Below are 22811 nucleotides of genomic sequence, written 5' to 3'. Positions count from 1 at the left end.
ATACTGGACAGTATGAGAATGACCTTCCAGGTGTCTGTCCTCCTGGTATTACTTGTAAAATTTCTGCTGAATGCAGTCATTTGTGTACATGAAGGCTGCACAGAAGCACTCAGCTGCTATGGTACACACACTGAACAAATCTCTCTTACATCTCAACAGAAAATTAAAAAAAACTGGTTGCATGTTTTTGCAATATTAATAATAGATTTTATTTATACAACACAGGGGATGCAGTAAAAGCAGCAATAAATAAGAACTGGTCAAAGTTGACTGGCCAAAAGGTCAATACCCTGCAACCTTCACACTTTTTTTGTGTTTTCAGTCTGTACTTCAGAAAACAAACAGTGGAATAAAACAATCACTATGTGGTTACTAAGTGCAGACTTTCAGCTTTAATTTGAGGATCCATATTTGGGAACCACGTAGGAATTACAACCCTTTTTAAACATGGCTCCCCCCCCCCCTCCATTTTAGGGGACCAAAAGTAATTGGAAAAATGAACAGAAACTAAAATAAAGTCATCATATTCAATATTTCATTGCAAATCCTTTAATGACATCACCAGATGATGGGTATCTTCCCTGGTCATGCTCTACCAGGCCTGTACTGCAGCCCTCTTCAGCTCCTGCTTGTTTTGGGGGCTCTTTGCCTTCAGGCTGGTCTTCTGCATGTAAAATGCATGTTCAGATGGATTGAGGTCAGGTGATTGACTTGGCCAGTCAAGAACATTCCACTTTTTGGCCTGAAAAAACTCCTTGGTTGCTTTGGCTGTATGTTTCAGATCATTGTCATGCTGAATGAAAGAAACTTATTTATTGAGCAAGTAGCTTTATTAAATGTAGAAAATAACGAATAGAACGGGTAAATCCGATTATTCAGAAAACACAATAACCCAAGAGTTATTTTCGTATTATTTGGAGCACTGCATTTAAATTGGCGATTTGTTAATCGATCACTTCACTAATATTTAATGATTATAAAGGTACAAACTGTTGATTTCTTTCTTATTTCTAGTTTCAGATGAACTAGGGCTTTCTCTCACAGATGCACCTCCTGGGTTGGTAGCAATGCGTGCTCCCCCATAACAACGCACCAGGTCCAGTGAATACACATTCCTCATGATTTCTCTGCTCATCTGGTGCTCCGGGCTTCCAGCACCTGGGTGAGAAGCAGAGGAAGTCTATGAGACAGACGCTGAATAATCATTCAGTGGTTTTAGCCCTGAAGACCCCTCTCTATGGGAGATTACATTTGCACTGTTCACTGCATGATTCAGGGTCCCATCAGACATACTGCATGCTGCAGGGGTGACAGGCAGTAAGAGCAGTCGTCTGGCAGTCGGAGGGCTGCCGGTTCGATCCCCAGCCCGGGCTGTGTCGAAGTGTCCCTGAGCAAGACACCTAAAATGCTCCTGACGAGCTGGTCGGCAGCCAATCGCCGTCAGTGTGTGAGTGTGTGTATGAATGGGTGAATGAGAAGCATCAATTGTACAGCGCTTTGGATAAAGGTGCTATATAAATTCCAACCATGTTACATGCTCTGCATTTATATTGCGCCTTTATCCACAGCACTGTACAATTGATGGCTCTCATTCACACACACACACACACACACACACACACACACACACACACACACACACACACACACACCAATGCCGATAGGCTGCCATGCAAGGCACCAAACAGCTTGTCTGGTGCAATTAGAGGTTAGGTGACTTGCTCAGGGAGACTTTGACACACCCAGGGTGGGTTTGAACCGGCAGCCCTCTGACTACCTGATGACTGCTCTTACTACTTGAGCCAATGTATGTTAAAAGACATACAATAGTTTGTGTGTGTGTGTGTGTGTGTGTGTGTGCACAAGTGTGTGAGTGTGTGTGTGTGAGATGTCTCACATTTTCTGCGGACGGGTCCCGTCCACCCAGCGGAAGAAGCTCTTGTTTGGGTCTGGGTCGTATAGGCCAATCCAGTACTCTCCTTCTACTGCATTTTGGTTGATGAAGTTCTGAACACAGACAGAGAATGGTATCTATTTGATCTATAATGCTGAATGGTCTTCATGTTGTTCTACAGTATGTCTCATTGTGTTATTTTTTTATGTTTAAGCTTGGTATCTTGTGCAAAACAGAGTCTCTTTGTTGCAGTAAAGGGTTAAAGGTACAATAGGTATTTTCTAACTTCTTATGGTCAGGAGAGGAATTGCAGCAACAAACAATTCCTCCCCTTCTCTGTGAATGTGCTGACTTTGAAGCACTTCCACGCCATTGGCTGTGGCAATTCGAAAAAAATTTCAACCAATGAGCTTGGATTATTTTACAGCTATAAAATGTGTCAGTCTGTCAACTGTATATTTTGAAACCGGAATTTAAGGACTATAAACACAGGCAGAGGGCGAGTCAGCATTGAGCAACAGTGAGCAACAGTGAGCCTTTTTCAATGATAGGAAGGTCTTGTAAAGGTCTTACTAAAATCTTACCTATTGTACCTTTAATTCAGAGTGACCCCCACTGCTCACTGTCAGAAACGCACACAGCCCACACTGATGCATTCTGGATCTTTCAGTTACAACAACATGAACCACACCACACCAGACTCACACAAATGTTTTCTATTTTATTTCCATTTCTACTTACCTGTTTCATTCCATGTTTAATGGCTTTATTAATTTTGAGTTATTTTGTGGATACTTTTTTTTAGTGTAAAGCATGTTGTCCACCATGACAGAAAAGCATTCTACAAATGTATTATTTTTATTATTATTATCATCATCATCCACCCATATTTCATTCACAGTATCTTACCTGTTGATCTTCAGTATTGATAATGACCAGGTCAGCTCCCTGTCCCTTACAGTGTGTACGACAGTCACTCCAGCTTTTCTGCGTCTGTGTGAAGAGGTAACACTTGGAGGGGAATGACTTCCAGCTCTCTGGACAGGATGGCTTGCAGCCTGTCACTGTGAAGACAGATCAACAGTTTTGGCATAATGGACTGCAGACGCAGTTTTTTTTCATGAAATAATTGACATATTTTGAAAAGAAATTCAAAACAAAAAAACATGCAGAAATCAGAATCAGAATCAGAAAGCTTTATTGTCATTGCACAAAAACAATACAACGAGATTTGGTGTGCAGCACCTAAAACGATACATGCATACACACGCTACACACACTACACATTCATGCACCCACACACTACACACATTACACACTCACGCACCCGAGTTTAAAAGCAGCATAGAAGAACATTCGAGCAGTAGAAAATATTGCACGTCCCACAATTATTAAAATAAATATATATAAATAAATGATGCAGAGTGTTTATTTAGTTCAGTGATGGCTCTTGGAAAGAAGCTGTTCTGCAGCCTGGAGGTGCGGGCTTTGAAGGCCCTGTATCGCCTTCCAGATGGCAGCAGAGAGACGAGGTGATGAGAGGGGTGGGTTCCATCTTTCAGGATGCTGCTAGCTCTGCGGAGGCAGCGTGACCTGAAGATGTCATCCAGTGTGGGCAGGGGAAGTCCGATGATTTTCTGCGAAGTGTTAATGACTCTCTGCAGGGATTTCCTTTCCGTTTCTGTGCAGTGTGCATACCATGCTGTGATGCAATGAGTTAAAATGCTCTCGATAGAGCAGTGGTAAAAGGCCTTGAGCAGCTCAGCAGACAAGTTGGTTTTCTTGAGTGTCCTTAAAAAATAGAGCCGCTGTTGGGCCTTTTTTACCAGTGCCGTGGAGTTGGCTGTCCATTTGAGGTCGTCGGTGATGTGGGTCCCCAAGAACTTAAAGCAGGAGACCCTCTCCACTTCCTCTCCCTTGATGGTTAGGGGAGAAAGGTCCCCTCTGTGTCTCCTGGCATATCTGCCTTTGGTCTAGTGCTCACTAGCACTGCAGTGCAGTTACTGTAAAGTTGGTACTTGCTCTTACTCAGGTTGTCGTAGTCTTTCTGGAGTTGGTCTTTCTCAGGAGATAGGTTGTCGTATTTTTTCTGGAGTTCATCCTTCTCAGTAGATAGGTTGTCGTATTCTTTCTGTAGTTGGTCTTTGTCATAACAGCATTAACCATTTTGGGCCTTGAGCCCATCCAAAGCTGTCATGTCTAAGACAAACACATGAGGGGAAGGTATATTAGGATGGCAGACTTCAGTCATACCATGCCCCCTAACTATCCAGCAGTATGGCACGTTCCAGGGTTTCCCACAGAAAAAGCTCAAATGGCCACAGACCCATAACTTCTGTACCCTTAGACCTCATGTAGCATCATTTAGTTATCTCGTCACACATCCAATCACTTAACGCCCAGTGTAAATACTCAAACACTTTGACAGTCAACTTGTTTTTGGGAAAAAAATTGTATAGAATGAAGATTTTTTCCCCCCAGATTCAATCACTTGAGTTTTAAACTTAAAGTTAAGTTTTGGAAAGAAGTGTTTTTCCTCTGTTATTCTGTAGTGGTTAGTGGTTTGTATTTGGTTCTTCTTGGATTCCCCCCTCCTTTCTCACTAAAACAGGAAGTTGGATGATTCTCTGTTTAGGTATGCTTTATTTGGTTTAGTTTCGGTCTGTTTGAAGCGTTGAATTGAATATTTCAGGGTCTTTTTAGGTGACTGAAAACACCTCAGACTGAATTTTCTTCAGCGGTTGGACATATTGGATCAGTGTCAGGTGTAGCAGCAGTGCATATGGAGAGCACATTGTGACACATTTGGGCTCTCATTCCAGTGCACCATGTCTCATGGAGTCCAGGGGCAGTGTGCACATACGATCATATTATTATTGTTTTCACCAGTTACATGAGACCATTTATTTTATTATTTCACATTAGTCAGAATATCCACAGAATATCCACAAACCCACCCAGTCCTGTCCGCACTGACTCTGGGCTGATGTCCAGGCAGGGTTAGTAGCGGAGGGCGTGAGAGAGCCAGAGGAAGGTTCCAGACTCACCTTGAGGAAGGGGCAGGAAGCTGCAGCTCACGTTACAGATCGAGGCCAAGGCCAGAACAGCGACTGCACTGCAAAGGAGTCTCTGAGACACACACACACACACACACACACACACACACACACACATACACACATTCACGCACACATACACACACATTCACACACATTCACACACATACACACACATACACACACATACACACACATACACACACATTCACACACATTCACACACATACACACATAGTCAGCAGTGAATACAACAGAGACCTTCTCCGTAAAACACAGTATAAGCGACATCATTTATTTTCTAAAATAGTTTCACCCATGGTATGAGAACATTATACTAATTTCTTTGGACATTTTTCATAACCCTCTGATAGCAAAGAGCCACATGTTTACTTGCACTTGCTGTACAATCCATTAAAATCCATTAATTAACAAACAATAAATATTACCAGCACGCATGACAAACTATTTACAAAAATATATACACTGTTAGTTCCTAGCTATAGCACCTGGAATATTTGGTCACATAACATAACATAAGGTATGCTGAAGTGTAGTTCGCCAATCCCATCCCCTGCCACACGACGGCCATGCAGCCTAACACCCAGTCAGTAATGTTGGTTATGTTCTGTTAATACAAGCTGATGTCACCTAGTTTGTGTTGCAACTGTGAAAGACCCGTTCCAATAAATCAACTATATCACTTCCTTTTAAGAGACATTTAACTTCCGAAATTGTTTTGCGTAAGTCTCAAATATTTCGCTGCAAATACCTGTGACGCATATCGGCAAAGTGATCTAAAACATTAACAAAACAATAACAATACATAATACAGTTTTGTCGGATATTGTATTGCAAATCTTTTGCATGCAGTTACCATATATATCCAAACCTGCTAAATACATTTCAGCAATGTAACCCATAATCTAAGTTCTTCATGGAAACATTGAATGGGAGAAACGTGGAGAGTCTCACACTTACCATGGCGATGGGAGTGATTGTGAGATTGCAGAAGCAGGATATGTAGTCAGGGCTGATGGAGAAGGCTTTATATAGGCTCACACGCTATCTGCTGATAAACACGAGGCGTGAGCTATTTGCAATAGATGATTAAGTTTTGGGTGGGGCATCACCGAGGTTTGAATACATTTGAGAAGACATATGAGAAGTCAGAATCTCCTGTTGATGCACTTCACTAAAAACAGAAATCACATGAAGAAGAAGAAGAAGAAGAAGAATATGAATAACTTAAATAAATGAATAATAATTATTATGATAATTATTATTTGTAATCTTTCCTAAAGATACTAAGTGATGTGAAACAATCAAAACAAAACAAACATCAAATATCAGTCAGCCGTATGTAATCTAAGAAATATCAAAAGGAAACATGCAACAGTGGCTCCGTGAAATCCCACTCGCAGAAACGGCACAAGACAACAGCAATGTTAACATAACAATATAGATAGAAAACAACGGCAATGTTACCATAACAATATAGATAGAAAACAATGGCGATGTTAACATAAAAATATAGATAGAAAACATGGCTTTGGACTCCACTCATCAGTTCACTGCCATGACCTCGTACAGGAACGTTCGAAGAGATGAGGAGTCAAGCTGCTTGGCTGACTGTTCGAGGATTGACATCAACACATTTCTGATGGTGCGGATCTGTCTTTCCCAAATTCCACCCATGTGGCTTGAAGCTGGAGTATTAAAGATGAACTCATATCCTCTCTCCTTAAGTTCATCTTGCTCCGTTTCAGTGCTTCCACAAACTCCCGTCTTGCCCCAACAAAGTTTGTCCCCTGATCTCATCTTAACAGCCGTACTGCTCCACGAATGGAAATGAAAGAGCGCAGGGCATTAATAAAGGCATCAGAGGTCAGGTCGTCGAGCATTTCGATGTGTATTGCCCTGGAGCACATGCAGGTAAGTATCAGTCCATACTTCTTCAACTCTCTCCTCCCTTCTTTGATGTAAAATGGACCGAGACAATCTATGCCACAGTAGGTGAATGGAGGTGTTGCTTCTGTTCTGTCCACAGGAAGATCGGCCATCCTTTGCTGTTCCAAGCCTCTTCTGAATTTCCTGCACTTGGTGCACTTATTAATGTGGGATGAGACTAGGCTGCTGCACCCAAGGATCCATATGCCGTTGGAACGGAGCTCATTTGTGGTCATTCCCCTGCCTTGCTGGTGCACCCTTTCATGATAGTGCTTGACCAGCAACGATGAGATGTGACTATTTCTTGGAAGAACCGCTGGATGCTTTACATGTGGATGTAAGGCAGCATGACTCAAGCGGCCTCCGACTCTGATGATACCTTTGTCATCCAGGAATGGATTTAATCTGTGCAACTTGGACTTGTGTTGTATCTCCTTATGTTGCCGGAGATACTGGATTTCTTGAGAGAGAGTTGCTTCCTGAACCATTTTGATTATGGTTAACTGTGCTTCTCTCCTTTCTTCTAGGCTGGCGGCTTCACAGGACCGTGGCTTCAGGCCTTTGACTTCCTTAGCAAGGCGCTTTAATCTAGCAATGGCCTTCACCAGTCTTGACCAATCAGAGAACTTGTGTAAGTGATCCAACAGTGACTTCATCTCCTTTGCCTGTATGTCATGCACATGGGCCTTCTTGAGCTCTGGGTCACTACTTGGAATCTCTCCCACCTTGGCATCCCTGCTCGGTAGCTCCTTCTGCCACAGCAGGTCTGGGCCTGTGAACCAATTAGATGTTAGCAACTGGTCAGCTGAAAGACCTCTAGAGGCATGATCCGTTGGATTCTCTTCTGAGGTCACGTACCTCCATTGAGCAGACTCTGTACTCCGTTTGATACGCTCTACACGATTAGCTACGAACACATGAAATCTTCTGGCCTCGTTACTGATGAAGCCCAGTACAATCTTTGAATCTGTCCAGAAGACTTCCTGTGTGCATTCCACTTCAAGCTCTCCTTTGAGCATGTCACTGACACGGACAGCCACTACAGCCGCTGACAGCTCCAGTCTCGGTATGGTGGTCACCTTTGTAGACCTCCCCATGACTAGAGTACAGTGCACTTCACCTGATGTACTGATCAGCCTGAGATATGAACACTCTCCGTATCCTGACGTACTGGCGTCGGAGAAGTGGTGCAATTCATAGTGCTGAACCTTGAAGTTTGGTGGAACATAGCACCTCTGGATCTTCACACCAGCTAGGTTTTTTAGGTCAAGGATCCAGGATTCCCACAGAGGTCGCAGGTCGTCAGGTAAGGCGTCATCCCAGCTGAGCTTGTCGCGACACATCTGCTGAACAATCCTTTTTCCCCACCAGGATGAATGGTGCCACAAATCCGAGCGGGTCAAATACTGAGGCAACAGTGGACAAGACTCCTCTTTGGGTGAGGACATCTCTCTTCTAGCACAGTCCATGCTGTGCGGTAGGCTGATTCTGTGCCTAGCATGAAGTAGCTGTCTATGGCTTTCTTGGCTGTGCCACTCACATACTTTTGCAGGTAATCTTTTCTTCACCTGGTATATTCTTTCTGTCAATGAGTGTCTGAAAGGAAACTTTCCAGTCATTAAATCTGAGTGGGTCACCGTTGAATATTGTTGGTTCAGGTATAGGGATGCGACTAGCATTGATGGACTCAGCGAACACTCTTACAAGAGCTGCTGTACTATCTTCTTGCCGTAGCAGTGTTGTAGCTGGTGATGGAGGATAATGCTGTGGCAGGTTACTTTCCCCTTTAATTTCTTCCCTTTCTTCTATAACATGTTGATGGAGAAGCTCATGTATTTCATCATCAGAACATTCACTCTGCTCATACACTTGCTGTTGTGCCTTGGCTGCCTTTAACTTCTTTACTGTCTCTAATCGTTCCACTTCTCTGCGCTTGGCTTCTAGCACCCTTTGCCTCTCTGCATTTTCAGCCTCCAGTTGCTCGAGTTCTTCGATATGATGTTCTTTCTCTAGCAGTACCTGTAATGCAGCTTCATTGGCAGCGATTTCGGCAGCAGCTTCCTGTCTTAGAGCAGAGTACTGGCTTGAACGTCTGGATGTGACCCTTGAGTTGCTTCGAGAATGAACCGAAGAGGGCTTGGAAGACTTGATGCGGTGAGATGAGAGACTTGTTCTATCTGATGCTGCAGATCTGAAGATAGATTCCTTATCTCCCTCCCCTTTCTCTTGTTTTCCGAACCCTTGATCTTCATCACCTTCTGTGTGCAGATAGCTTCTAGCTATTTTAATTAATTTCCTTGTTACTGCTTCGCAGGTGTCTATTCTGCGACGTGTGTCGGGGTCTGGAATGTCAATGCGCCTCAACTCTTCATAAACGTCCTTCAGGTTCCTTGCAGCGTTGCTGACCTTGGTGATGTGTTCATGCAACAGGCTGTTCGTACACTCTCCACTCACAGTTCCTTTTGCATCCTTAATGATAGCCTTCCACTTCTCATAGTTCTTGATGAAACGGTGTTGAACCCTTTTTACTTGCTCTTTGTGCAATTCTTGGCCCTTTTCCGTTAACTTGCGAGCTCTTTGGCTTCCTTGTAGCTCTGTCGAAGAAGCGTGGTCATCAGCTTTGATGCCTTCAGTTGCTTGTGGATGTGTGTTTGACTCTTTGGCTGCTTTAAGTCTTCACCACCATCATCTTCTCTGTCACTCTCAAGGAAAGATTCTATGTCTGACATTTTACTTGGATTACTCAAGTTAACTTTGGATTTAATGCTACCTTTAGCTTTAGTTACCAAATTATTGGTCAAATATCTTTAACACAGCTCAGTTACCACTCTGGTTTTAACTTATAACTGGTTATTCCCTTAGTTCAATAATGTGGCTTATGATCTGGTTACATTAGTGATAATTGAGCAAAGAAAGGTGCTAACTCTTGCACAGGAAAGTTACAAATGCATAAAACACTAGCAATGTACCTTTACAGTACTGTGTTGCAGTTCCATGTTAATTTAACCACCATTTGTTTCAACATAAATTTTACAGTGTAACTCTCGGCAAACACAATCTCAATGAATGAACGTCACGGATTTCAACAATGATCGGTAAGTAAACAACAACAACTCGGATATGAAAAAATGTTTCAGTCTCATACAAGGCACTCAAAGTCTCTTCTTTACATAATTCACACGAGTGGCAATTTAACTATCCCGCGGCTGTTGCGTGGACGAGGATAATGATGCACCTGCGACGTGGAGAAGCTTCATCCTTCCCGTGCACCACCGGACTCTAGCGACTCTCTTCTCGGCTAATCACGCGAGGCAGTCGAGTTCTCACTGTAGCTCCTCTAGGTAGTGAACAATGAGGCCCGAGATCGTTTTAAAACACAGGGTTTATTACAGCTCCGACCCAACCCGTGAGAACTGAAGAGAATAGAAAACAAACAATCACATACACACACATGAATGGACGGCTTTAGCCTAGCTTATCTTAGTACAAATTTCGCGAACACATCAATAACATACCTCGTAGGCTGCACTACCATAAGGGGCTTTATCTTGTCTTCATCTTCTGTCCCCGTCTTCCCTTGTTTACATTTAACTCCTTACAGGACTTGTGTTATCACTTAAATTCTCTTTGAGTGTGGAGACAGTCCGTGTTGCTTCCTTGATATGCTTCTGCTTAGTGGTGCGTCTCCAAAAAGTATGGAAACAATGATAATGAACCTCACCTTAACTAAACAGGTAGGAACCAAAATTAAATAAGTAAGAAAATAAACTGATTTGTGGGGCAGTTACAGCGGTTAAGGTGACTGGGACCCGCAAGGTCAGTGGCTCGATCCCCGGGGAACAAGGCCCTTAACCCTGCATTGCTCCAGGAGAGGATTGTCTCCTGCTTAGTCTAATCAACTGTAAGTCGCTTTGGATAAGAGCATCAACCAAATAACATGTAATGTAACAAACGGAGCGGCGATGTGCAAATGAACATAAAACACAAGACTGGGAAGAGTGCAGTTAGTCAGTAATTTAATCCAGGCAATGATCCAGACCATAATAATAATTGTCACCAGCAGTTTAGTAAACCCCCGTCTCTCCTGCTGCTGTGATGAAGATACACGTGTGTTCCCTCCTCTTCCTTTTATCCGCATATCAATTTTTCGCAAAAACAGTGACTGGCCTTTTCCTCTCCTCCTATAGTATATGTCAACAGTCCTTATTGGAGTTGGTGCATAAAGTATCCACAATGATAAGACCAAAATAATCACGTTTGGGTCTGAAGTGAAATAAAGGTCCCAGGCCAGCCAGAACAGAATGTTTTGCAGCAGACAGCCAACCTCTCTTTCCATGGTACATTCCTCTGGCTAACCAGGGCTACCAAGGACCTGCACAACAAAACCGCCAAGTGTTCTTCACATTATTTAACCCTCCTATTATGTTTGGGGTCAATTTGACCCCATTCACTGTTTGCCATCTCTTAAAAACCAGTTAACCTGTTTTCTCAACTTGTATGATTTTATTAAGGTTATATTTTGTAAATATGCAAAAATAATTTTATTGATTTGTTTTCAGAATTCCTGTACCAGCATTGCATGTGTTGTATGGGCTTATTTTGACCCTCCGTAACTGTATGAAATGTCAGCAAATATACAACCATTTTTATTTTTATCTCAGATTTCTTTTGGGGTGATTCTGGTGGCACTTTCCCACACAGGTGCCAAACGTTCACTTCCTGTACCCGAGGCTCTATAAAGAGAGGTTTCACACAGATTTTTCATATTTATGGATAAAAGGCTAGTAATTTGGGAGACAATAAGAAAGTGTCAACATTTTTCTGTTGCAATAATTTAGCATTTATTTAAGCTGTTGGGGTCAATTTAACCTCAAACATAAAAGTGGTCAAAAACTCTTAACATAATAGGAAGGTTTAGACACTACAATTCCCCTTCAACAAATTAATTTACCTTGAATGTAATTTCATTTGATTTGAAATGTAAGCCATTGTAAGAATGTCCATGCCATTTTCATGTCAGAATGGAAATAAATCTAAAAGTTTACCAGGATTACAAGGAAGCAGCTGATAGAAAAACAGAGAAAGAGAGAAAAAAAGAGTGTGACTTGATGAATTTTCTGGGTGTTGATTGGCCATTAGATAATGGCCATCAGGGAAAAATCAGGGCATCCAGTGTTAAACAGAGAGCGCTGTTTACACACATTCTTTAGTGTGGTCAGACTTCTGCACAACTTTGGACGTGCACGACTTTCTGTGAACCAGCAGCTTACAGCCAAAGGGGATATACTTGGCAGTGCGTATCCTAGGAGAAAAAAAGATACATAAAATGAGTTACAAAATAAATCATAATATGCAACTTATTATTTTCATTAATAAAGAGTCGGGATATACTAAATGGAAGTATTGTGTATTCCTTGAATTCTTCTCACAAAACCAATGAAATAAACACAATTATTAAAACTTAAATTGTTATACTCTGAATAATTCGCACAGCCATTGGGCCCTTAAGCAAGGCCTTTAATTAACCCTGCATTGCTCCAGGGGAGGATTGTCTCCTGCTTAGTCTAATCAACTGTACGTCGCTCTGGATAAGAGCGTCTGCCAAATGCCAATAATGTAATGTAATGTGACATGCCCGTTTAAGCAACTAATACACTTCATATTAGGTGAGCAGGGCGCTGTCGGTAACAGAGGGCGAGAGAACGGAAGGTTCCGGACTCACCTTTGGGAGGGTGCATGAGGTCGGTGAGCACCATTGGCTTCAGGTAGCAGCCGGCGTGACAGACCGCGGCCAACGCCTGGAGGCTGACTGCACTGCATACCAGGGATCTCTGAGAGACAAAGACGCGACACGGACCTCACTGTACGTGCGCAAGTGTTTGGACAGCGACACATTTTTCTGTTGATTCCTACATGGTGCGCTTGACATGAATGTGCAATGCTGACAGTCTACTTTCATCTGAGGCTGTTGTCAGTACATCCATATGGAGTAAATCGTGGAGGAATTACAGCCCTTTGAAATTATGTCCCTGACTACTTGCATACAAAACTCTCGTGACAGTGTTTCACATATCCAATGAAATGAAAGACTGTGTGACCAGCTTCCAATTCCTTCAGCGGTATTAGGCCTGCCAAATACTTTAGTTTTGAACATTTCTGTTCTCCACTAAACAGAACAAGCTACAAGCACTTTCAGTCCTACAACTCAGTGCATATTATAACCTACTTACATATTGATATACTATTTGAAATATACCTTTTATGCCTTTGACAAACACATGTTTTGTTCTGGAACACTTTATCTAGTTATTATCAGTTTGTTTGTTGAAGGCACAAAGCTACTTCTCCCGTTGAGTCTTTACTTATTATTATCGGTTTGCTTGCCAAAGGTGCTTAACAGAAGGCCTGGCTGCCTAACACACATAGAAGCCCATGTAGGCTGCGGTTACATACTTGCTAGCTGATGTCATTGGCAATGTCATGTTGCAAAGTTGGAACACAACTACTGCCAGAAATTGTAGTCCCAGGTAGGACTCCAGCCCTTCTGCCACCCCAGATAAGACAATTCATATTCATACCTTTTCTAGGTCACCATGGGCTGTCAGTGTTTTTTTTATTTGTGTATGAAAACTCACAGGATGCATTTTATCAGTAAACAGTGGCTGGAATTAGTGCCATGGTAAATCATTATTTTTGCACAGAGCACCGTTAATAAATCTGTTGCACTAAAACTTCTATTGCAGCAGAGCTTGTACGATCTAGAACTGCCTACGACCATCCGGCCTAGCCTAGACCACACAGTTAAAATGATCTACTAGGACCGGGTGGGGACGTTACTGTGTGCTCTGGGTCATAATGTGGCAGACGACCTAAATTCAAATCATTCATTTCAAAACTATGATTGTGCATTGTTTTAAGTTAAAAGGGGCCATATTCACCTGCCAAATGTATTTTTTAACAACCAAAATTCTGAGCCTTGCAGCCAGAACATTTTTTTTTTGACCATTATACAAAATTATCCATTATAAGATTAACTTTATTGGACATTATTGGTCTGAATGAGATTAATTATTAACAAAGAATAAACATGTTTATAGTGTATGGTTGTAGGGTTTTATTGCTGTTCCACTACAATCAGCTATAACATTACCCAACCATTACATTACAATTTGCATTTCAAATTTTGGTCATTACCAAATAAAAAAATCATTATATAAAAATAAACAGGAATAGAAATTTTTTTTTTTTATTACAATATCAATTTCAAAATTTAAATGAAACTTAAATGACTTTATATGATGCAAACAGGCATCTTTTCTTTGAGAATGCACAGAAGGCTATCCACATATCATACCTTAAATTTTTTTTTTTTTTTACATTCTTTCTTCAAGAGATGAAACAAGCTTGCAAGCTTAGTCTTAAACTGAATTGTACCATTAGCATTTCAGACACACTATGCTGCAGCCTGAAGGGGCTAAGGGGCATGACTAGGGTGCAAGTGTAGCCACGATAAGATCCACACAGCAGTTGGACCCTTGAGCAAGGCCCTTAACCCCACATTGCACCAAGGGGGATTGTCTCTTGTTTAGTCAAATCAACTAAGTCACTTTGGATTTGGAAAAACTAATGTAATATAATGTAATGTAATCTCTCTATTGGTCCCTCACACGCATGCACACACACACACACACGCACGCACACTTTCATTACACGGACGGTTTACTGGAAAATTATATACTGTATGTTAAGATGATAATTTAACATACATAACATAATTTTGCGCGGAGGTACGGAGGGTGTCAGATATATTGAAAGCATATGATGCAGTCAATCACAATGTTGTATTTACTGAAATATCACTTTTGGACTTTGTACCCAGGTACTATCAAATGTATAAAGTCTTATTTATGGAACAGGAAATGGTGTGTATGAGTCTGAAATTCAATGTCAGGATACTTAAAATATGAAGTCCCACAGGGGTCAATTCTAGGTCCATTATTATTCAGTTTATACTGGACAGTATGAGAATGACCTTCCAGGTGTCTGTCCTCCTGGTATTACTTGTCAGATTTCTGCTGAATGCAGTTATTTGTGTACATGAAGGCTGCACAGAAGTGCTCAGCTGCTATGGTACACACACTGAACAAATCTCTCTTACATCTCAACAGAAAATGAAAAAAAACTGGTTGCATGTTTTTTGCAATATTAATAATAGATTTTATTTAAAAATTACAACACAGGGGATACAGTAAAAGCAGCAATAAATAAGAACTGGTCAAAGTTGACTGGCCAAAAGGTCAATACCCTGCAACCCTCACACTTTTTTTGTGTTTTCAGTCTGTACTTCACAAAACAAACAGTTGAATAAAACAATCACTATGTGGTTACTAAGTGCAGACTTTCAGCTTTAATTTGAGGATCCATATTTGGGAACCACGTAGGAATTACAGCCCTTTTTATACATGCCCCCCCCCCTCCATTTTAGGGGACCAAACGTAATTGGAAAAATGAACAGAAACTGAAATAAAGTCATCATATTCAATATTTCATTGCAAATCCTTTGCAGTTAATGACATTACCAGACGCTGGGTATCTTCCCTGGTCATGCTCTACCAGGCCTGTACTGCAGCTCCTGCTTGTTTTGGGGGCTATTTGCCTTCAGGCTGGTCTTCTGAATGTTAAATGCATGTTCAGATGGATTGAGGTCAGGTGATTGACTTGGCCAGTCAACAACATCAGACACAAATTCAGAACTCCGCTTCTAACCCCCGGAAACTGTTCTCCATTTTCTCCTCTCTCCTCAATGCACCGCCTCCTCCACCTCAGTCCTCCTTCGCTGCTGATGACTTTTCTGACTTTTTCGATGAGAAGGTCACAGTCATCCGCAGATCCTTTACAACCACCGCCCCCCTTACTGTGCCCTTCCCCCCCTCTAGGCCCATCCCTTCCTTTTCCACTTTCTCCCCCCTTACAGACTCTGATGTTTCTCAACTCCTGCTCTCCCACCGCCCTACAACCTGTGCCCTTGACCCTATCCCCTCTTCTCTTCTCCAGACTATCACACCAGACATTCTCCCATTTGTCACCTCCCTTGTCAACTCCTCCTTGTCTTCCGGCTGTTTTCCAGCATCCTTCAAGAGGGCCCACATCACTCCATTGCTAAAAAAGCCTACCCTGGATCCCTCCATCATCCAGAACTACCGCCCGGTATCTCTTCTTCCTTTTCTTTCTAAAACCATAGAACGAGCTGCTTCTACTCAACTTCTTTCTTTTCTAACAACAACAACCTGCTAGACCCCCCATCAGTCTGGCTTCAGATCGGGCCACTCGGCAGAGACCGGGCTCCTCTCCATCAGTGAGTCGCTCCATGCCGCATGAGCAGCCTCCCTCTCCTCTGTCCTCATTCTGTTAGATCTCTCTGCTGCCTTCGACACAGTGGATCACTCCTGCCTGCCCTGTCAGCAACGGGCATCTGTGGCACAGCCCTGGACTGGATTGAACCCGGTCATGCAGGTTCTTCCTATACAACATACTGAGAATCCGCCCCTTTCTCACCCCCTACTTGACCCAGCTCCTGGTCCAAGCGATGGTTCTGTCCCGCCTGGACTACTGCAATTCCCTTGGCTGGCCTCCCAGCGTCCGCCATCAGACCCCTCCAACTTATCCAGAATGCAGCAGCTCGTCTGGTCTTCAACCTTCCCAAATACTCACACGTCACCCCCCTGCTTACTTCCCTCCACTGGCTGCCTGTCATGGCTCGCATCAAATTCAAAACATTGGTGCTAGCCTTCCAAGCAGTTAAGGGGTCTTCCCCAGCTTACCTACAAAAAATCATCAGACCCTACACCCCTGCCAGACCTCTTCGTTCAGCCTCCACAGGCCGCTTGGCACCTCCCCCTCTCCGAACCTCCACCTCATGCTCACGACTACTATCTGTTCTGGCTCCACGGTGGTGGAATGAACTCCCCGTTGAGGTCAGAACTGTAGAATCTCTCCCCACCTTCAAGCGCAAACTGAAGATGCACATCTTCAAGCAGCACCTCTCCCCATCCCTCCCTACCTCCCTGTGAACCTTAATTGTTGTCTTCGCGATTTACGTAGTGTTTCGGTATTTCTAGTTGGCTAGGTAAGCAGTATTTGGATAGTTAAGTTTGGTCACTTTTGTTTGTTTGTTTGTTTGTTTATTTGTTTATTTGATTGAAAACTCAATCACACAAGAGTTAATTTCGTATTATTTGGAGCACTGAATTTAAATTGACCATTTGTTAATCGATCAGTTCACTAATATTTAATGATTATAAAGGTACAAACTGTTGATTTTTCTTTATCATTTCTAGTTCCAGATGAACTAGGGCTTTCTCTCACAGATGCACCTCCTGGGTTGGTAGCAATGCGTGCTGCCCCAGGACAACGCACCAGGTCCAGTGAATACACATTCCTCATGATTTCTCTGCTCATCTGGTGCTCCGGGCTTCCAGAACCTGGGTGAGAAGCAGAGGGAGTCGATGAGACAGACGCTGAATAATCATTCAGTGGTTTTAGCCCTGAAGGGGAGATTACATTTGCACTGTTCACTGCATGATTCAGGGTCCCATCTGACGTACTGCTATGTGCTGGAATATGTTACATGGTAAATGGTCTGCATTTATATGGCGCCTTTGTCCAAAGCACTGCACAATTGATCTCATTCACACACACTCACACACACACCAATGCCGATTGGCACAACCAGGGCGGGATCGAACCTGCAGCCCTCCGACTGCCAGACGACCACTCTTACCACCTGAGCCAATGTATGTTACATTACATAAATGGCATTTTGGCAGATGTTCTTATCCAGAGTGACGTACAGTTGATTAGACTAAGCAGGAGACAATCCCCCCCTAGTGCAATGCAGGGTTAAGGGCCTTGCTCAAGGGCCCAACGGCTGTGCGGATCTTATTGTGGCCACACCGGGGATTGAACCACCGACCTTGTGGTTAAGTCATGTACATAGTCTGCTTTAGTTTTTAATATGTTTGAAAGTATATTTATACAACTCTCTCTCTTGGTCAGTTCGCATTCCAGCCTGGCCAATATCCACAATATACGCACGGCTAAATGGAATGTTCACACATCTTTTAATATTACTTCATGTTTGTAGAGCACCGTTATCCACTTTGTAACCAAAATGAACGTAACTTAATGTTATCATCAAGCCGCTAGTAGCCTACCAAAGTAAAACAAAATAATTGGTTTTAAAGTGTCTTTTGACATTCTCTGGGATCTGGAAAGGAGCAAGAACAAAACTACTAAGGCAACATCCTCGGATTGAAACACCAGCAAGACCACCAAACCCCGGTGAACAAATTATGACTCATACCAAAACGCTATTATTTCAATAACTGCCCGTTATCTGGCAGTGTCCTGATAAATGTCTTCAACAAAGACAAATTACTTGCGTGTCAGTGTCGTCTGGTGTAATCTAAACTTGCAAGCTAGCTAACGTTAATGCAGTGGAGAGACATTATTGCAATAGCATTGCTTTGCTAACGTTAATGCAGTGGGGATGCATTATTGCTCGTGGCTAACGTTCGCAATACCGTTGCTTAGCAACCAATCAGCTTCTGTTCAGCAGAAGAATACATTTACCATAAAACATAGTGCGAGTGTGTGTGTGTGTGTGATGTCTCACGTTGTCTGCGGACGGGTCCCGTCCACCCAGCGGAAGCAGCTCTTGTTTGGGTCTGGGTCATGTAGGCCAATCCAGTACTCTCCTTCTACTGCATTTTGGTTGGTGAAGTTCTGAACACAAACACAGAATGGTATCTATTTGATCCATAATGCTGAATCGTCTTCATGTTCTTCAGTATGTCTTCATGTATTATTTTTTTTATGTTTAAGCTCAATATTTTGTGGCAGGTAGTTAAGCGTTATGGAACGAGAGCTCGTGGTTTCTCGTGGATATTGGCACAGCTAGCGGGGTGGTTAGGCACGACACGAAGCAGAGTGCCGTTACACCCCCCTAGCTGTGCCAATATCCACTACATACCACAGGCTTAAGTTCCATAACGCTTTTATACAACGGCTACCACGTTTATAATTTCACGAAAGACAAGACAGACATTCAATTCATGTATTTTTAATGGAACTATGTTTTATGGTAAATGTATTCTTTCGCTGAAGAGTAGTTTATTGGTTGCTAAGCAACGGTATTGTGAATGAACGTTAGCTAGCAATAATGTATCCCCACTCCACTATTGAAGGTACTAACGTTGAGTGAGGATATGTTATTGCTAGCTAACGTTAGCAATCCCGTTGCTTAGCTAGTCCAGCGGGGATACATTATTGCTAGCTTACGTTGCTTAACTATTGTGCAGTGGGGATGCATAATTGCTATCTAACGTTAGCAGTACCGTTGCTTCGCAACCAGTAAACTAGCCTACTGTTCAGCAGAAGAATACATTTACCATAAAACATAGTTCCATTAAAAATACATTCATTTAAAGTTTGTCCTCTCTTTCTTTTGTGAAATTTTGAACTGGTAACTGTTGTGTGAAACCGTTATGGAACTCGAACCTGTGGTATATTGTGGATATTGACACAGCTAGGGGGTATAATAGCATCACAGGTTTTCCTTCCATAACACTTAAGCTGTCACTGCTCACTGCCCGCACTAAAGCATTCTGGATCTTTCAGACACTGCGCAACAACATGAAACGCACCACAACTCTCAACATGAAACACAATTTTAGTATTTTCTCATTTATTTCTTACCTGTTCATCTTCATTATTGATAATGACCAGGTCAGCTCCCTGTTCTTTGCAGTATTTGTGATTGTCGTTCCAGCTTTTCTGCATCTGTGTGACCAGGTCAGCTCCCTGTTCTTTGCAGTAAGTGCGACAATCGTCCCATTTCTGCTTGGTCTGTGTGAAGAGGTAACACTTGGAGGAGAATGACTTCCAGCTCTCTGGACAGGATGAACTGGGTGGAGTAGGCCTGCACTGTCTCACTGTGAAGACAGATCAACAGTTTTGGCCTAATGTACTGTGGATGCACAGTTGCTTATAAAATGAACATGTATATATAAATATATATATTTTTTTTTTATGTCAAAATAAAAAAAGATCTGGCTTTACCCTAGTACTCCCTGGCACTGCAGTGCAGTTTCTGTAAAGTTTGTACTTGTACTTACTCAGGTTGTCGTAGTCTTTCTGTAGCTGGTCTTTCGCAGTAGATAGGCTGTTGTAGTCATTCTGTAGCTGGTCTTTCGCAGTACATAGGCTGTTGTAGTCATTCTGTAGCTGGTCTTTCGCAGTACATAGGCTGTTGTAGTCATTGTGTAGCTGGTCTTTCGCAGTACATAGGCTGTTGTAGTCATTCTGTAGCTGGTCTTTCGCAGTACATAGGCTGTTGTAGTCATTGTGTAGCTGGTCTTTCGCAGTACATAGGCTGTTGTAGTCATTCTGTAGCCGGTCTTTCACAGTAGATAGGCTGTTGTAGTCATTCTGTAGCTGGTCTTTCGCAGTAGATAGCCTATTGTATTCTTTCTGTCGTTGGTCTTTTTCATAACAGCATGTACCATTTTGGGCCTTGAGCCCATCCAAAGCTGTCATGTCTAAGACAAACACATGAGGGGAAGGTATATTAGGATGGCAGATTTCAGTCATGCCATGCCCCCTAACTATGCATCAGTATGGCACGGTCCAGGGTTTCCCACAGAAAAAGCTCAAATGGCCACAGACCCATAACTTCTGTACCCTTAGACCTCATGTAGCATCATTTAGTTATCTCGTCACACATCCAATCACTTAACGCCCAGTGTAAATACTCAAACACTTTGACAGTCAACTTGTTTTTGGGAAATAAATTGTATAGAATGAAGATTTTTTTCCCCCAGATTCAATCACTTGCGTTTCAGACCGAGTTAAGTTTTGGAAAGAAGTGTTTTTCCTCTGTTATTCTGTAGTGGTTAGTGGTTTGTATTTGGTTCTTCTTGGATTCCCCCCTCCTTTCTCACTAAAACAGGAAGTTGGATGATTCTCTGGTTAAGTATGCTTTATTTGCTTTAGGTTCGGTCTGTTTGAAGCGTTGAATTGAATATCTGTCTTTTTAAGTGACTGAAAGTGCTTACCCTACACAAAAAATGGTACATGGTAAATGGTTGGCATTTATATAGCGCCTTTATCCAAAGTGCTGTACAATTGATGCTTCTCCATTCACTCATTCATACACAGATTCACACACCGACCGCGATTGGCTGCCATGCAAGGCCCCGACCAGCTCGTCAGGAGCATTTGGGGGTTAGGTGTCTTGCTCAGGGACACCTCGACACAGCCCGGGAGGGGGATCGAACCGGCAACCCTCCGACTGCCAGACGACTGCTCTTACCGCCTGAGCTGTGTTGTTGGGTTTTTATAAAACCCAAAAAACTTTGGGTTTTATAAAATATATGATATTTTACTAAGCTCACTGTGACACAAACGTCACACTCACTTCAAATGGCTGTCAAAATGCTTGCTTGCAACAAACTCAAGGATCACATTTATAAACAATTTGTATATCACTTTATGTTTCACGTAAAAACAGTGATCGACACAAATTGGACAGAAACTGAAGTATGCAGTGCTTCATTATAATTATTGTTTTTGGTGTTGATGTACTCAGAGGAAAACACTCACACACACACACACACCACACACCACACACCACACACACACACACACACACACACACACACACACACACACACACTCACACACACATCCACACACTCACACACACACACACACACTCTGTATCATACTCACAGAGGACACACAGGGTGATGGTGGCAGTCAGTAAGATGACACACAGCAGCCCCAGAGCCACTGCCAGCCTTTTTCCTGCAGTGACGAGCATTAACCAGCGTGAAACAACTAATAATAATAATATTAATAATAAAGATAATAAAAAGAAGAAACATTAATCATATGGCACCTTTCATATGTAAAATATAGCACTAGGATCAGAGAAATTGCAAATAATTAAAAAGATAGGACAATGTTAACTGATAATACAGTTCAATAATAAAAACAACAATAAAATAAATGGTAAAACCTATTTTTATTAAGATATTTATTTTTGTGTCGAATGTCAAACATTTCACTGTAGTCTCATGTAACTGGTGAAAACAATAATAATATGATAGTTTGTGCACACTGCCCCTAGACTCCATGAGACATGGTGCACTGGAATGAGAGCCCAAATGTGTCACAATGTGCTCTCCATATGCACTGCTGCTACACCTGACACTGATCCAATATGTCCAACCGCTGAAGAAAATTCAGTCTGAGGTAGACTTTCACATTTAAAGATGACATCAACAACTGTCATTATGCACCGGACAGGTGAATTACCTTACCTGTTTTCCTTGGACCCGAGTTCTTCTGGGTAGTCGGATTCACTGTGCTGTACACATGGTGGTCAGGAGAGTCCAGATTTGCGTATGTGCCCTCGGGAATGATCGTCGTCGATGCCGCCATTTCGGACTGCTGCTGACGGTCTGCCTGACCTTTTTATACGTGTCCCTCGTGCCATGTCCCTGCTGTCTGAGGTGTTATAGCTGAAAGAGGAACTGGCCTTGACAAGTCACGGTTTACCTGAGCAAAACAACAAACCCCCAAATACTCCTGGCGAGCTGGTTGGTACCTTGCACGACAGCCAGTCGCCGTTGGTGTGTGTGTGTGTATGAATGGGTGAATGAGAAGCATCAATTGTACAGCGCTTTGGATAAAAGCGCTATATAAATGCCTTCATATTTACCATTCACCGTTTACTTCTGATTCGGTTTGACATGCACATTGAGACGCACGTCAGCATCGTTTGGGTGGCAGTGTGGTAATGCTTTGAGTTTGAGTTTGTGTCCACTTGCAGAACAGCTAGGACGCCG

The 22811-nt window shown here is 42.5% G+C and overlaps 1 protein-coding gene across 1 annotated transcript; it reads right to left on the bottom strand.

Moving 5' to 3' along the window:
• Window positions 1-1893: 1893 nt before the first annotated feature.
• On the bottom strand, window positions 1894-22410 carry LOC133118003 (CD209 antigen-like). The gene is made up of 9 exons (XM_061227594.1): window positions 22284-22410; window positions 21691-21765; window positions 20076-20498; window positions 19657-19892; window positions 18575-18684; window positions 17250-17381; window positions 12623-12714; window positions 2804-2958; window positions 1894-2007 (listed from the first exon to the last, which is right to left on the bottom strand). Exons 1-9 carry the CDS (start codon window positions 22402-22404, stop codon window positions 1894-1896), a joined length of 1458 nt encoding a protein of 485 aa, XP_061083578.1. The 5' UTR covers window positions 22405-22410.
• Between the last annotated feature and the right edge of the window lie 401 nt (window positions 22411-22811).

This window comes from Conger conger, chromosome 18 (assembly GCF_963514075.1).
Source record: "Conger conger chromosome 18, fConCon1.1, whole genome shotgun sequence".
NCBI classification, from domain to species: Eukaryota; Metazoa; Chordata; class Actinopteri; order Anguilliformes; family Congridae; genus Conger; species Conger conger.
The sequence above is the reverse complement of the archived record's forward strand: the minus strand, read 5'-3'. Positions and strand labels throughout refer to the sequence as shown.

Bases quoted from the DNA above. Each gene is read 5' to 3' on its own strand.
- LOC133118003 (XM_061227594.1), bottom strand. From the start codon at position 22,404: ATGGCGGCATCGACGACGATCATTCCCGAGGGCACATACGCAAATCTG. The intron at 19,893-20,075 runs GTAAGTACAAGT...CTGTCTTCACAG, and splicing joins GAAAGACTACGACAACCTGA to TGAGACAGTGCAGGCCTACT. The intron at 2,008-2,803 runs GTAAGATACTGT...GTCTGTGTTCAG, and splicing joins TCAATACTGAAGATCAACAG to AACTTCATCAACCAAAATGC.